At 48.4% G+C, this 16,228-nt stretch overlaps 1 protein-coding gene across 3 annotated transcripts; it reads left to right on the top strand.

Moving 5' to 3' along the window:
- Window positions 1-471: 471 nt before the first annotated feature.
- Window positions 472-14,563, top strand: RGR (retinal G protein coupled receptor). Of its 3 annotated transcripts, none has more exons than XM_033208608.1 (7): window positions 472-643; window positions 3,061-3,217; window positions 4,284-4,417; window positions 8,246-8,399; window positions 9,756-9,873; window positions 13,267-13,380; window positions 13,882-14,290. In XM_033208608.1, the coding sequence occupies exons 1-7, from the start codon at window positions 565-567 to the stop codon at window positions 14,011-14,013; spliced, it is 888 nt and encodes a 295-aa protein (XP_033064499.1). In that variant the 5' UTR covers window positions 472-564; the 3' UTR covers window positions 14,014-14,290. The 3 variants fall into 3 exon arrangements, with proteins under 3 accessions (XP_033064499.1, XP_033064500.1, XP_033064502.1); XM_033208609.1 differs by having other exon boundaries at window positions 4,296-4,417; XM_033208611.1 differs by lacking the exon at window positions 13,267-13,380 and having other exon boundaries at window positions 4,296-4,417; window positions 13,882-14,563.
- The last annotated feature ends 1,665 nt before the right edge of the window (window positions 14,564-16,228 follow it).

A 16,228-nucleotide genomic window follows, 5' to 3' on the forward strand; every position in this document is an offset into this window, starting at 1 on the left:
TAAACGAAGAGTCTAGTGGTACCACTCCAAGGCACATAACTAGTTAGTGACAGATTCAGAACCAGAAACCCATTCTCTGGTCCCATCTGGGGTTCTTCCTCTGACAACAGGTGACTTCCCAAACTTCATCCTTTCCCCAGCGCTTTGGAGTACACACATGTGAGCCTGAGGACACAGGCGCCCAGGCACCGGGCTTGTCAGGAACAGCTGCGGCTCAGATCCCTCCTCCCGCTCCCCTCCCTTGGTTACGCAACTCTTTTCCAATTAGGCTCTCAGTCACACACCATTCGGATTCCCCGACCTTAATCCTGTGCAATGGGGCTGAAATGAATGAGACAGGGCTCCATTCTGGCTTCACAAAGGCCACATTGTCCAACTCGTGAATGGGTTCCTTCTGCTTGGACCAAGAGGGCCATTTGCAGGGGGGAGGCATCCAGAAAGAGCCCAAGGTCCAGCATAATAACCTGCATGTGCCTCCATGCACATGGGATGGCCCTTTAAAAGGGAGGGCCTGGCTGTGGGAAGCCAGAGACAGCTGGGCCACTGGCAGGAGGGAGAGTGAGGATGGCTGAGACCAGTGCCCTGCCCACCGGCTTTGGGGAGCTCGAGGTGCTGGCTGTGGGGATGGTGCTGCTGGTGGAAGGTGAGCCAGGCAGAACTTGGGGTGCAGTGGGGGCCCAGTGGGTTCTGAGGACCCAGGCCACCAATATGGAGCTGGCAAGGAGAGGCGAGGTCCCCAAACCCAGCTGGGTGTCGGGTCCCCTTGACTGCCTTCCCCTCTGTGCCTGGACTCAGGGGGTGTTCTGACAGCTGAACCTGTGAGGTGCAGCACACTGCCTGTCCAGCAGAGAGTAAGCCAGGCAAGGGTCAGGGAGGGAGGGACTTTGAGAGGGGACATCTGCCCAGGAGATGATCAAGAGCCAGGCTTTAGGACTTTTCATGACCCTCCATTCGGGAGGAAATTTAATCCACTCCTTAGAAATCCTGCTAAGAATCCCACATAAGATCAGTCCCCTGAAAGGCTCTGGGGACAGACAGCTCTGCCACCTGCTCTTGTGTGACTGGAACCAAGTCCCTTCAGCTCTCTGCCCTCAATGCCTTGACATTCCCAATGGGTGGTTGTAAAGATTAAATTGGATAATGGGTATAAAGTGCTAGCCTAAATAGACTCCAGGGTATTTAAATTCATTCTCTCCCATCCTCTCCAGCCCCACCACTATTTTCACTGTGTCTACTCCTATGAGCCTAAGCACTTCCCCTCTGGAGGCAACCTGGGTCCGCAGGGTACCTACCTCAACCTAGAATCCCTAAGATGCTCACTGAGGCCAGAGCTAGAGACAGTGTCAATCCTGAATCTGTGCCAGCCCGAGCTAAGTTGACGGAGAATGCAGCTTTGATTCAAAGCAGACCCAGAGAAATCATCAGTCTGTAATGAGAACTGACAATGGAGAGGAAGTGACAGTCATTTGATTGGTCCAGAAGGCTCTGGACACGACTGTCTGGTGGCCCCAGCCGGTGTCTCCCTTTCCTGAGAACCCTCCAATCTAGCATCCCTCCGGGTCCTCAAATATGCCATAAAATGTTACCACTTTATTTTTTGGAATGGGTTTAAATTTACATTTTTGTTTCATGTTTGATGATTAGAAATGTCATTATATACATAATGCTTTGGTTTTTATTTTATTTTATTTTTAAAATATTTTTAAAATTTCAATAGCTTTGGGGGTACAAGTGATTTTTGTTTACATCGATGAATTACATCATGGCAAATTCTGGGATTTCAGTGCACCCATCACCCGAGTAGTGTACATTGTACCTAATATGTAGGTTTTTTTAATCCCACCCCCTCTCCCACCCTTCCCATTCTCCAGTCTCCAAAGTCCATTATGTCCTCTGAATGCCTTTGCGTACTCACGGTTTAGCTCCCACTTGTAACTGAGAACAATCAGTATTTGATTTTCCATTCCTGAGTTACTTCACTTAGAATAATGGCCTCCAGCTCCATCCAAGTTGCTGTAATAAGACATTATTTCATTTCTTTTTATGGCTGAGTATTATTCCATGATGTATATATACCACATTTTCTTTGTCCATTCATTGGTCAGTGGGCACTCACATTGATTTCGTATCTTTGCAATTGTGAATTGGGCCGCAATAAACATAGATGTGCATGTGTGTTTTTGGCTGGATTAAATGGCAGATCTACTTTTAGTTACTTACGGAATCTCTATACTCTTTTCCATAGAGGTTGTATTAATTTACATTCCCACCAGCAGTGTATAAGCATTCCCTTTTTACCACATCCATGCCATCGATCTATTGTTTTTTGACTTTTTAATGATGGCCATTCTTGTAGGAGTAAGGTGGCATCTCACTGTACCACAGCATGTCTTTGCGCATGCTGTTCCCTCCTGGAATGCTCTTCCATGCATTGTCCTGCAGGTAAGTGCTTCTCAAAGTTTTGAAGGTGGGATTTTTTCCTGTTCCTCACTTTAGATGGGGGAAGCTGAGGCTCAGAGAGCTTAAGGAGCAGCGAGCGAGGCAACCAAGCCAAAATTCAAGGTCGGATCTCTCTGCTTCCAGAGTACTCCCCCTTCACGCTCACTTCCCTGCCTGGTGTCCTGGGCAGCTCCCAGCTCTAACATCAACTCTTCTCCTTGGAGGCTCTCTGACTTTGCTCTACAGTCCTTGGAGAAGGCATTTTGAAATCCAAAAGGCCTGAATTCAAGTTCCAGCTCCACCACTTACTAGCTGTGTACTTAGGGCAAGTTAGCTAGTGTCTCTGAGCCTCAGTTTCCCAGCTATAAATGGAGAAGAGTATCCAGGTGAAGACTGAATGAGATGACTCATATTAAATGCTTATCCTGGTGCCTAGTATGCGCTAAGTGCCCAGCAGGTGTCCGTGATTATGATCGTTATAGCATGAAGCATGCTACGCTATATTGATTGTCTTTCTTGTCTGTCTGGGAGGTTGCTGATGCTCCATCCACCCCACGCACCCTGTTCTGACCCCAGATGGGCTTCAGCAGCCCCAATGCCAGCCCCCACCCTTCGTTTCAGCTCTCTCCGGTCTCAGCCTCAATACCCTGACCATCTTCTCTTTCTGCAAGACCCCGGAGCTGCGGACTCCCTGCCACCTGCTGGTGCTGAGCTTGGCTCTTGCGGACAGTGGGATCAGCCTGAATGCCCTCATTGCAGCCACATCCAGCCTTCTCCGGTACCAGCTCCCTCCCCAGTCCACAGGCCCTGAGGTCCTGCCTGGGGCCTGACCTCTGGGCCCCAGGCAGACAGGCCAAGGGCATTTTTACTACCTACAGAAAATTGGCCAAGGGTGGAGGGTGGGCAAGCTAAAATGGGCTGAATTCCAGGTTGATTCGGAAGAATGACAGCTGATTTCTGGAAGACAGGGATTGCTGAAACCTGATGAAAGAGATGGCCGGCTGTAGAGATCAATGGTATAGGTTCTGTAACCAAGCAACCTAGGTTTGCATTCTGGCTTCATTCAGCATTTCTAGTTCTGGACTTCTTCCATAAATCGGATATTATTTCCTAACTCATATAGTTCGTTGGAAGTATTTACTTCTATTATGTGTAAATAACTTAAAATAATGCTTGATACCTAGGACTCTAAGTAAAGTGTGAAAACAAACAGGGTTTTGGCTAGCGTCTAACACCTCCTTATATACAAACCAGGGTCTTCCATCACAGCTTCAGAAGGTGTTTATAAAATTGTTTTCTGAAGCAGACTGGACATTCTCATTCTGGTTTTGGACACTGCAGACGGAGGCTGGAGCCCACCTGGATGCGCCTGCTCCGTGCTGACCAGCTGGGGGGGTCTGCATCAGTGAGAATTCTTCCTCCCACAGTGAATTGAAGCTTCCACCTTTGTTTGGCCCTTTAGGCTGGGGAGGCCTGGGATCTCCCCTCTGACTTTGCCTTCATCTTCTGTGTGACCTTCGCTTCAGTATCTTTGCCTCTTTGAACCTCAGTTTCCCCACCTATCAAATACAGGCATGAGCTCTCCTGTGACAGAGAGATCTGATCACACAGAGAGAGCCTATGGCCCAACCGTGGTGCAGTCAAAGTCACCAAGCATAGAGAGTGTGCATCGGGCTCCACCCCTTCAGCCTAGTTACTTAAGCTCTAACGCCTCATAGGAAAGACACCAATATTAAGGCCCTCTTTGGAGAATCAGGGCAACATTCAGGAATGCACACTCCAGTCTGTATTTGGCAGGTGTGGGAGGTGGAAAGGGTCGGAGGAGAGGGGTCACTGGTGCCCAGTGTCTCCCACAGGCGCTGGCCCTACGGCTCGGACGGCTGCCAGGCTCATGGCTTCCAGGGCTTTGTGACAGCGTTGGCCAGCATCTGCAGCAGTGCAGCTATCGCCTGGGGGCGCTATCACCACTACTGCACCCGTATGTATCTGGGCTCCTCGAGTGGAGGGACACCGATGCAGTGTGGAGAGGATAAGAGGCAGGGTGGGGCAGTCAGAACTAGCTACCGCTCCGTGTTTCCCAGTGCAGGGAAGTGTGGGTGGGTGTGAGTGTGCATGCCTATCATGTGTAGGCCCTCATTTCAGGAAAGGAGGGAGGGTGGGAGAGTGTGCAGGAGAGCTGTTGAGGCTCTCTTGCCATCACTGCAACCTTGGGCAAGTCAGGGATCCTCTCTGAACCTTAGTCTCCTCCTCTGTGAAATGATTTTTTTTTTCTTTTTGAGACGGAATTGCTCTTTTGCCCAGGCTGGAGTGCAGTGGCGCGATCTCGGCTCACTGCAACCTCCGCCTCCTGGTTTCAAGCAATTCTTCTGCCTCAGCCTGCCGAGTAGCTGGGGCTACAGGCACGTGCCACCACGCCTGGCTAATTTTTGTATTTTTAGTAGACATGGGGTTTCACCATATTGGCCAGGCTGGTCTTGAACTCCTGACCTCGTGATCTACCTGTCTCAGCCTCCCAAAGTGCTGGGATTACAGGCGTGAGCCACTGCGCCTGGCTGAGATGATTTTAATAACCAATCTGAGTTTTATTTTGAAAATCAAATGAGATCAGGGATACAGAAAATGCCCTTGCAGATAGGTACTACGGAGGTGCAGAGAGGCTGTGTGTGTGTGTGTGGCTGGGCATGTGCCCTGGCACCACCATTCCATGAGGCTTCATGAAAACTGTCCAGCTGTGGATTTCCCAATCTGCATTGTCAAATACCATCTTCATAACTGGCCATATCAGTGTGCAAACTGCTCTGTTTTTCCTTGATTTTTTTTTTTTTCTTAAAAGTGACTCATTTTTTAAAATGTAAACACCTGCTTCAAGCTCATTCTAAACAACATCTGGGAAATCATAGGTTTAATGTTCTTATAATTTTAATACAATTAAAATAAAAACCTGTTCACTCAGAGACCATCTAGAACCCTGTTCACCACCATGGGTACATAAACATGTTTTGGGGAGCTGTGGCTCAGCTAACCCTCCTAGCAAACCCTCAGCTCACAGCCTTGGAAGCAGAGGCACAGAGAAGTTAAGCAGCTTGCCTAGGGTCACACAGCTACTAAGGGCAGAGCTGACATTGGGCATGACCTGGTATCTCCAAGCCCTGAGCTATGAATTTGCTCAGCACAGAGGCTGCTGTGAGGTCTATGGCCAGCACAGCCTCAAGCCATGGCATGGCCTCTTTGGAATCCACAGAACTTCCCTTGCCATAGTCACATTTACAGCCCCCTTCCTTGCAAAGTCACTGCCCGTCATGGGTCTCTCCAGGCCAAAATACTTCCATCGGTCTCATCATTTTGAGTGGCGATAGTTTAGCCTTCCTGTCCACCTGGCCTCAAAGCGTTTCTCCCACTACTTCCATCCCAGCCCCTGCCCCAGTGATCCCTTGGACCATCTTATACACACACACACACACACACACACACACACACACCACCTTCTCAGACAGCAACAGGCTTCTCTGCCTCAATATAGAACAGTTAATCCCTATGCCAGAGGCCTTAGATCAAAGCCCTTTCTATACTGAGAGCATGGCAGAGCAGTGTGAAGGCAGGCAAAGGGGAATGAGGAGGTCTGAATTCATCTACTCCATCCCTGGGTGGTTGTAGGTATGTCACCTTGGCCATCTGTTTCTAAAGCTGTAAGTCTGAGGCAGCACAAGGGTCCAGGTAGGTATTCATTATTGTGCCTGCAGAGAATTGCTTGAACCTGGAAGGCAGAGGTTGCAGTGAGCCGAGATGGCACCACTGCACTCCAGCCTGGGCAACAGAATGAGACTATGCTTCAATAAAACAAAAACAAAAACAAAAACAAACAAACAAACAAAAACAAGAAGAAGAAAAGAAAAGTCCAGGCACAGTGGCTCAGGCCTGTAATCCCAACACTTTGGGAGGCTGAGGTGGGCAAATCACTTGAGGTCAGGAGTTCGAGACCAGCCTGGCCAACATGGTGAAACCCCATCTCTACTAAAAATACAAAAATTAGCTGGGCATAGCGGCATGAGCCTGTAATTCCAGCTACTTGAGAGGCTGAGGAAGGAGAATCGCTTGAACCTGGGAGGCAGAAGTTGCAGTGAGCCGAGATCATGCCACTGCACTCCAGCCTGGGTGACAGAGGAAGACTCTGTCTCAAAAAAAATTTTTTTAAAAAGGTTGGAAGAACTGACATCTTAACTATATTGAGTCTTCCTATCCATGCACACATATTTATTGTGCCCACAGTTGGGGTGGGAGGTGTCCTAGTCTGCCCAGGCTCCTATAATAGAACGCTATAGATTGGGTGGCTTGAACAATAGAAATTTATTTCTCAGTTATTCAGGCTGGGAAGTCCAAATTCAAGGTGTCAGCATGGTCAGGTTTGTTGAGGGCTTGCTTCTTGGTTTATAGATGTTCACCTTCTTGCCATGTCCTCACATAAAAAGAGAGAGATTGTCACTCTTGTGTTCCTTCTTTTATTTTATTTTTTTGAAACACAGTCTCACTCTATTGCCCAAGCTAGAATGTAGTGGCACCATCTCAGTACACTGCAGCCTCCACCTTCTAGGTTCAAGTGATTCTCTATCTCAGCCTCCTGAGTAGCTGGGACTACAGGCGCATGCACCACGTCCAGTTAATTGTGTCCCTTCTTATAAGGGCACTAATTGCATCATGGGGGCTCCACCCTTATGGTCTAGTTATATCCCAAAGGCCCCACCTCCAAATGCCATCACACTAGGGATTAGGGCTTCAACATATAAATTTGAGGGGACATAAACATTCAGTTCATATCAGAAGGTCACATCCAAGCAAACTCCATCTGGAGCCATACCAGTAGAAGCAAAGTGTCAGATGAGGGAAGTTGTAGATATGCTCTTCTCTCCTGATCAAAACCCACCTAGAGACCTGTCCTCTGCCCTGGGATCTTATACACAAAGGAGTATGACAAATAAACAGTAGACAGAGGAGGGCACCTGTGAAGTGCATCCTGAAGCTAGTTCCAGGAGGAACCACTGGATGGGAAGGACCCAATGACACTGCAGCAGAGAGCGGGGCTTCAGGGAAGGGATCAGAGGAGGTCAAATCAGCATGACTGGTTCACATCAAAAGATGCTGCTGGGACCCAGCCTCTGCCTTTGACACTGAGATTGAGCCCCAACCCCCGAGTCAAGCATTCTCAGAGGGTATCCTGGAAGCAGGGGCAGTGGCCTGATTCTGAGCAAGTGCTGAGGATGGTGGTAAGTCCAGACTTCTGCCTCCATCCCCTATGACCCTCACCTGAACCCCTGCCCATGCTTCTTCCTGAACCTTGGCTTTGAAAACACATCTGTCTCTTTGCCACTCCCTCCTTGTCTCTGTCCTCTGAAGAAGATGGTATAGTGTCTATTTGGAGACCTTCACCATCCATTATCTATTTCATTCTTCATAACAATCCTCTGAGGCAAAGATTATCATTCCCCTTATGGGTGAGAACACTGGGGCTCAGAGAAGCTCTTCACTTGCCTGAGGCCCTGAGTTATTAGGCATCAGAGCTGAGGTTCTCATTTTGGTAAGTTGCTTAGTTAATCCCCTTCTCAGCCTCAATTTTTTAGACCATGACACAGGGATAAGAAAACCTCCTTCTGGCAGGATGTGGTGACTCAATCCTGTAATCCCAGCACTATGGGAGACTGAGGCGGGTGGATCACTCAAAGGGACACTCTTCAAGATAGGGAAGTCCATTCTTTCTCACTCTACCAGGCCATCTCCCCCTCACAACCTCCTCTTCCTCCTCTGTCCTGGGCAGGTGGCCAGCTGGCCTGGAACTCGGCCATCTCTCTGGTGCTCTTCGTGTGGCTGTCTTCTACCTTCTGGGCAGCCTTGCCCCTCCTGGGTTGGGGCCACTATGACTATGAGCCACTGGGGACATGCTGCACCCTGGACTACTCCAAAGGGGACAGGTGAGGTGGGAGGAGCAGCTTCGAGGCTCCTATCCATGGGAATCTTGGCTTCGAACTCCTATGACAAGGGTGCTCCAGCTGAAAATCCAAATGGAGAAATGTGAATGTTTGCCAGACAATCTCAACTCCTTAATCATGATACCCACATGCAGGCAGACATTGGGACTGGAAAAATCCTGTTCTGAAAACTGGCCAGGTGATGGGAATGCTATGAAAATTGGGATCCAGAGTTGAACCCAAAAAGAGACATCATACAGGGAGCCATTGGCTTGTGTCAGTGATAACAGTCACCAAGCCACACCACCTCTTTCCCATCTTCAGCACAGTCGGCCATCATGGCTCTGACCTCATCAGTTTCTAGAGGGTGCCATACCCTTGGCACAATAGATTCGAAGAACATTATGGTCCTTCCACTGGGAGGGAATGCCCAGAGCATACGCTATGAGGAAATCCCTGGAGAAATAGAACCGAATGCATGAAGGTCCCCACCCTCATGGGGCTCGTGTTCTGGTACTGCCCCATCAGGCGGCTCCAGGGAGACAAGGGCTTAGGGGGATCCTTTAGAAACTGCCTTGAGGAATGATCACATGGGCTCCAGCCCCTCTTGCTTCCACTAGAGCCACGTTGCATTCATCTGCTTTACCCATGGTGTTTAATCATGAGGCATTTGCACTGGATGACAGGCTTTCCAGGTGATGCCTTTTTGAGAATGCTGGGCCTGGTCCAAGTGTCCCTCCATGGCCCTCCCCAGCCAGGGTCCAGTCCTTCCAGCTGCCCCTCCCTGGTGTACAGCTCCAAGGTGACATAGTCTTCCCTTCAGAAAATGAGAATCTGGCTCCCTGGGACTCCCACCATTCCCTTCACCTCCCCATGACCACTACCTGGGAATCCAGGCTCTTCTGTGGTCCCTTCAACCATTTCTTCAGTGACGTAGTATCCAATCTTCTTGTTATCCAGTCTCCTTTTAAAACCTTTGGGCCTAGAATGCTCCTTGGATGTTCCTTCCTCTTGGTCCACTGACATCCCCACCATTGGGTGAACATGTTTCCCAAACTAAAATTTCCCATTCTTCATGCTTGGGGGACAAACAGGAAAGCAGGGCTGAGCACTTGAACAAGAAAGAGGCCTCTTCCTCCTCGGAGCTCCCTGGCTTCTAAAGGCAGGTTCTAGGGGGACCTCGTAGCTCCCTGGCTCCGAAAGGGAATGCACCTGGGACCCAGGAGCAATCACACTGAATACTTGTCTGAGTGGAGCATTTCCCCACATCCGATCATCGAGAGCAGAGCTAGTGGGTCCTTGAGGACAGCTGGCCACTCCTGAAAGCTGACCCCAGTCCTCCATCCGCTCTCCCTGTAGAAACTTCACCAGCTTCCTCTTCACCATGTCCTTCTTCAACTTCGCCATGCCCCTCTTCATCACGATCACATCCTACAGTCTCATGGAGCAGAAACTGGGGAAGAGCGGTCATCTCCAGGTAAGGACCCCTCCCTGAGTGTTACCTGATGGTGCGGCGCAGCCCTAGGCTCTTGGTGTCCCGAACGAAGAATTGGATGTGACACACACAAACAGCAAAGCAAATGTTTATTGCTTTTGCAGCAAAGCAAAGCAGCAAAAGTTTATTCAGCACAGTATTACACTCTCAGAGAGGGGAGGGTGGACCGATCTCTGCGAAGTGAGATCAGCACCAGTTTGGTGTATTTTGGGTTCTTTTATATGTTTATTCTTCTTCGCTTCCCAAGGCTGCCTAATCTCTAGCCAGTGTCTGCCTTTTGATTGATAGGTTACTTAGTTAGTTTGGACCTTGTGTGCTTGCCTGTCACCTCCATCCCATAATCTTAAGTACATGCATGATACACAGTCCATATATGCATGAGCTTTAATGAGCTTATTACCATACAGGGTCATTTTAAGGATACTTTTTCTCTCTAATGCGCATGCCCATCTCTGAGGAGCTGCTCCTGACAGGTTTGGTCCAGATCTAGCCGGCCATGGGAGCTTCTTACTCACTTTTTAATCTTATTTTTGTTTTGGTTGCTCAACTTCTGTTTCTTGTCTTGCTTCTTGCTCACCGTCTCTTCACCTTGCTGCTGCTTCTGCTTATTCTGCCCTTTAACCTCCAATTCCCTCTGCTAGTCTCCTGCCTCAAGAGCAGCAGAAATTTCTCGGTTCCACTCAGGGACACCAGGGAATATGAACAATGTGACAGACAGCAACCAGGGGTTTTCTGCGTTTTCAATGATCAAGAGAAAATCCAGCTTGTGCACAGCATAGGATGTTAGAACTGGAAACCACCCTCCCTTTGCTCAGATCGCTAAGGCCTGGGGAGCAAGGATCAGGACTGCTCAGATTCACCCAGACCCGGTAACTCTGGCGACCAGGGCTCCCTGCCGGACACCATCCGTGCTGTTCCACTTAACTCTTGCCAAGCATCTGAGGTTTGGCACAAAGTTACAGTATTTTTGAATGCTGCTTTTAAAGTGCTTTGAGATGTTTAATTTAATCACAGTCACAGGGTGGTGTCCAAAAGATAAAAATCAAACCTATAAGCACATTTGTCCAAGAAATACAGTACTTCAAAATAAGCCCTCCCAGCCATTTTTAAATTTCTGCATTACTATTCCCTTGCCACGGTTTTATTTTACTTGGTCACCTGGATGACCTCTAACAAAGGAGTCCTAACAAGCAACGAAGATTAGAACAAATTCAGATCTTAATATTATTTCATCTTTGCAACCACTCTATGAGGAAGGAGGTTTCCTTTCTTTTTTTTTTTTAGTTTTTTGAGACGGAGTTTTGCTCTTGTCGCCCAGGCTGGAGCGCAATGGCGCGATCTCGGCTCACCGCAACCTCCACCTCCCGGGTTCAAGCGATTCTCCTTCCTCAGCTTCCCGAGTACCTGGGATTATAGGCATGTGCCACCACACCCAGCTAATTTTGTATTTTTGGTAGAGACGGGGTTTCTCCATGTTGGTCAGGCTAGTTTCAAACTTCCGATCTCAGGTGATCCATCCGCCTCTGCCTCCTAAAGTGTTGGGATTATAGGCATAAGCCGCTGTGCCCAGTCTTTTTCTTTTCTTTTCTTTTTTTCTTTTGAGACAAGGTCTTACTCTGTTGCCCAGGCTGGCGTGCAATGGCATTCTCGGCTCACTGCAACCTCCGTCTCCCAGGTTCAAGCGATCCTCCTGACTCAGCCTCCCTAGTAGCTGGAATTACAGGCACCCACCACCATGCCTGGCTAATTTTTGTATCTGTTGGCCAGGCTGGTCTTGAACTCCTGACCTCAGGTGATCCACCCATTTCCGCCTCCCAAAGTGCTGGGATTACAGGCTTGAGCCACCGCACCTGGCCAGAAGGAGGTTTTCTTATCCCTGTGTTGTGGACTGAAAAATTGAGGTTGAGATGGGGGTTAACTAAGCAACTCACCAAAAGCGACATACCTGGATTCAAACCTAGGTCTGGGACTCCACCACGCATGTGGTCAATCACAGTGCATGAAAGAAACACTCTTTTTTTTTTTAGTCACTTCATCTGCCACTTTATTTATTTACTGTAAATTGGAAAAGGACTGTGCAAATCTATTTTAGCTGCAGCCCCGATGCTCCCCCGAGGTCAGAAGGAGAGAAAGGACTTTGCTGGGACCAGAATCCAGTCCCCTGGCTCCCAGCTGGCTGCTAGCATAGGCGCCGCCTCCAGGCTGTCCTCCGAGATGCCTGTCCCAAACCCTGTCTGGAGGCGCAAAGTTCACATTTATTGGAGGCGCAGGCAGCCGGGAGACAAGGCTGCCACCATGATCTCCTCGTTTTTCTGGGTTGCCTTTAAACCATTATCTCTGGTGGGCATCGTCAAGGTCACACGCAGGGGTCCAGGGACCTCATCCCAAACTAAGCGGCTTCCGGAGACCGCACAGCCTCTCCAGGGGATTCCACGTCTTACGGCCTCGGCTCCCGGGAGGGCCCCGCAGTGCTGAGCTCCTTCCCACCCCCTACCCCCAAATAAGGGCCAATTAAGAGAGAAAAAAAAAAGTCTCTTGGTCAACATATTTTAAAAATTCAAGATGGAAGAAAATATGTTCTCTTTGTTAAAGAAAGTCATGTCAGGGAGAAAACAGGCAAGAACTTTAGCGTCAGAATTTGCACGTTCGCGTGTGTGTGTGTTGACGGGAGCAGGAACCTGGCCGCTCCCGCTGAAATTAAAGCGCGAGTCTTGCGCCCCCTCATGGCGCCACGCGGCACCCCAGCGTCTCCAGCTCTCCGGACAAGCCCCTTCCCCGCTGATTGTATTTCACATTGGGAGCCCAGACAGGGTGGTCTCGCCAGGTGGCTGTAGCTGTGGATGAGTTGGTTCTAGGACTGAGGCCTGAGGGCAGCTCAAGCCTGGGGCCCCTTGAGCACGCAGTCACAGAGCCCAGGATTCCTCTTAAAGAGCACAGACCCGGGCCAGGCACAGTGGCTCATGCCTGTAATCCCAGCACGTTGGAAGGCCGTAGGAGGAGGATCCCTTGAGCCCAGGAGTTAGAGACCAGCCTAGGAAATATAATGAGACCCTGTCTGTATTTGACAAACAAACAAAGAGTACAACCCAGGAGTAAGCTCATTATCCACCCAGTCTCGGTCTCCAGCCACGTCAGGTATTATCAGGCCATTTTACAGACACAGCAACTGAGGTCAGGCAAGCTTAAATAAAAGGCTTAAGGTCACACAGTCTTAAGAGGCCTATCTGGTATCAAGTTCCCCTGCAGACTCAGCTCCCTCCTGAAGCCTGGTTCATGCTGCCCAGCCCTGCTGAGTGCTGACCTGGTCTTCTCGGCCACATGGGCCTGTGGGCCACCTGGAGCAAGCTGACATCTCCTCCGACAATGTCTCCCCAGGTGAACACCACTCTGCCAGCAAGGACGCTGCTGCTCGGCTGGGGCCCCTATGCCATCCTGTATCTATACGCAGTCATCGCAGACGTGACTTCCATCTCCCCCAAACTGCAGATGGTACAGATACTTCTAGTACCCAAAGCTAGACCCCTCTCAGTCTTTATGTCTCTGTCTCACCTCATCTCACTTTCTGGATTTATGGCCTGTGTGTCAGTCTCTTTCTCTCTGTGTTTCTTCCTTTGGATACTCACAATGCATAGAGCATTAGTTTGCCTCCCTAATCCCCTACCTCGTCCCTGAGTCATACCCAGCTGCTGCTTGACATTGCCCAAACCTCATGTGAGATGACAGGGACAGCCAGCCAGATGGTGCAGATAAGGACTCTGTGACTAGGGGTGGAGATTGGTGCCCAGGCTGGGAGCAGGTGGGTCTGGACAAGAGTATGACTCCATGGGTTCCATGAGCCATGAATCTCTGCCAACTAGTCAGGGAAGTCTCCAAGGCTGCAGAACTAAATGATTGGCAGCTGCAGGTGGGGGTGACTGGGGTCGCCAGGTGGGACCAGAGAGAGGAGCAGTGGCTTTGAAGCTTCTTTTCTGGACTTTTCTGCCACAACAGGTGCCCGCCCTCATTGCCAAAATGGTGCCCACGATCAATGCCATCAACTATGCCCTGGGCAATGAGATGGTCTGCAGGGGGATCTGGCAGTGCCTCTCACCGCAGAAGAGCAAGAAGGACCAAGCCAAGTGAGCCTAGCATCCTGGACTGAGCCCCGGGCCGGGAGGCTGCCCCAGGAGTCCTGCCCAGCAGCCTCAGCAGCCAAGCCCAGACACTGACCCACCTTCCCCAATGGCCCCGTGGAGCCTGGCCCTAGGCTGGACACAAGGATTCAGAAAGACACCAGGCTGCACAGAAAGAACCAGATGGACCTGAATGTCGGTCATAGTCCTCTACACTCGAGGTTAAGAGGCTTCAGGAAAGTCACTCCTTTTTAAAAGTAATAATAAATTTAAGGGGGTACATTGCAGTTTTATTACATGGATAGATTGCCTAGTAGTGAAGTCTGGGCTTTTAGTGTAACTATCACCCTAATAATATACATCATATCCATTAAGTAATTTCTCATCCCTCACCCCCTGCCACCTTGTCACCCTTCTGAGTCTCCAATGTCTATTATTCCACACTCCGTGTCCATGTGTATACATTATTTAGCTCCCACTTACAAGTGAGAACATGTGGTGTTTGACTTTCTGTTTTAGAGTTATTTCACTTAAAAGAATGATCTCCAGTTTCATCCATGTTGCTGCAGAAGACATGATCTCATTCTTTTTTATGGCAGTGTAGTGTTCCATTCCATATATATATATATATATACACACACACACACACACACACACATACATATATATACATACACACACACACACACACATTTTCTTTAACCAATCATCTGTTGATGGATTGATTCCATATCTTTGCTACTGTAAACAGTGCTGTGATAAGCATACAAGTGCAGGTTTCTTTTTGATATACTGAGTTCTTTTCCTTTGTGTAGATACCGATAGTAGGACTGCTGGATCAAATGGTAGCTCTATTTTTAAGACAGTATGGAGAAATCACCATACTGTTTTCCATAGCGGTTGTACTAATTTACAGTCCCACCAACAGTGTATAGGTGTTCTCTTTTCTCTGCATCCTTACCAATATCTGTTATTTTTTGACTTTTTAATAATAGCCATTCTCACTGGTGTGAGATAAGATCTCACTGTGGTTTTAATTTCCATTTCTCTGATGACTTTTGATGTTGAGCATTTTTTCATATGCCTCTTAGCCACCTGGTATGTATTCTTTTTGAAAAAAAAGTCTGTTCATATCTTTTGCCCACTTTTTAATGACATTATTTGGATTTTTTTTTTGTTGAGTTGAGTTTCTTATATATTCTGGATAACAGTCCCCTACTGGATACATAGTTTGCAAATATTTTCTCCTGTTCTGCAGGTTGTTCATTCTGTTGATGGTTGATTTTGCTGTGCAAACACTTTTTTAGTTTAATTAAGTCCCATTTGTCTATTTTTGGTTTTGTTGCTTATGTTTTTAAGGTTTCTGTCATGAATTCTTTGCCTAGACCAATGCCCAGAAGAGGTTTTCCTAGATTTTCTTCTAAGATTTTTATAGTGTCAGTTCTTACACTTAAGTCTTTAATCCATCTTGAGTTTATTTTATTTATTTATTTTTTTAAGACGGAGTCCTGTTCTGTCGCCCAGGCTGAAGTACAGTAGTGCTATCATAGCTCACTGCAACCCTTGCCTTCCAGGTTCAAGCAGTTCTCATGCCTCAGCCTCCTGAGTAGCTGGGATTACAGGCATATGCCACTATGCCTGGCTAATTTTTTGTGTTTTTAGTAGAGACAGGGTTTCACCATGTTGGACAGGCTGTTCTCAAATTCCTGACCTCAAGTGATCCACCCACCTCTGCCTCCCAAAGTGATGGGATTACAAGCATGAGCCACTGTGTCTATCCTTGGGTTGATTTTTAGATATGGTGAGAGATATGTGTCCAGTTTCATTCTTCTGTACATGGCAATTTAATTTTCCCAGCACTGTTTATTAAAAAGGGTGTCCTAACATCACTCTTTCTAAACCTTCTAACCCCTAACATAAGGATGTTAATATGGACTTCACAGGGTTGTTGTGAGGCTTGAAGATAACATGTACTCACTAAGCACATAGAAAACACTCTTTAAAACAGAGCTGTTCGTTAACTCTTGGCCATGCCCTCCAGGGACTCAGTCTTACATAGAAAGGGGTACAAGCCCCAGGGTTTGCTTGTGGGAGCTCAAGCCAGGCTGCCAGAATTCAAACACCACGTATTAAATCATGATCTGCTGCCTGTCACTTCCTCTGCCAGTGCATCGTTTCCCAAGTTGGGAGGTGAGATGACGGCAGTGACAACTTGACTACACAGA

This window comes from Trachypithecus francoisi, unplaced genomic scaffold (assembly GCF_009764315.1).
Source record: "Trachypithecus francoisi isolate TF-2019V2 unplaced genomic scaffold, Tfra_2.0 Lachesis_group9, whole genome shotgun sequence".
NCBI lineage: Eukaryota > Metazoa > Chordata > Mammalia > Primates > Cercopithecidae > Trachypithecus > Trachypithecus francoisi.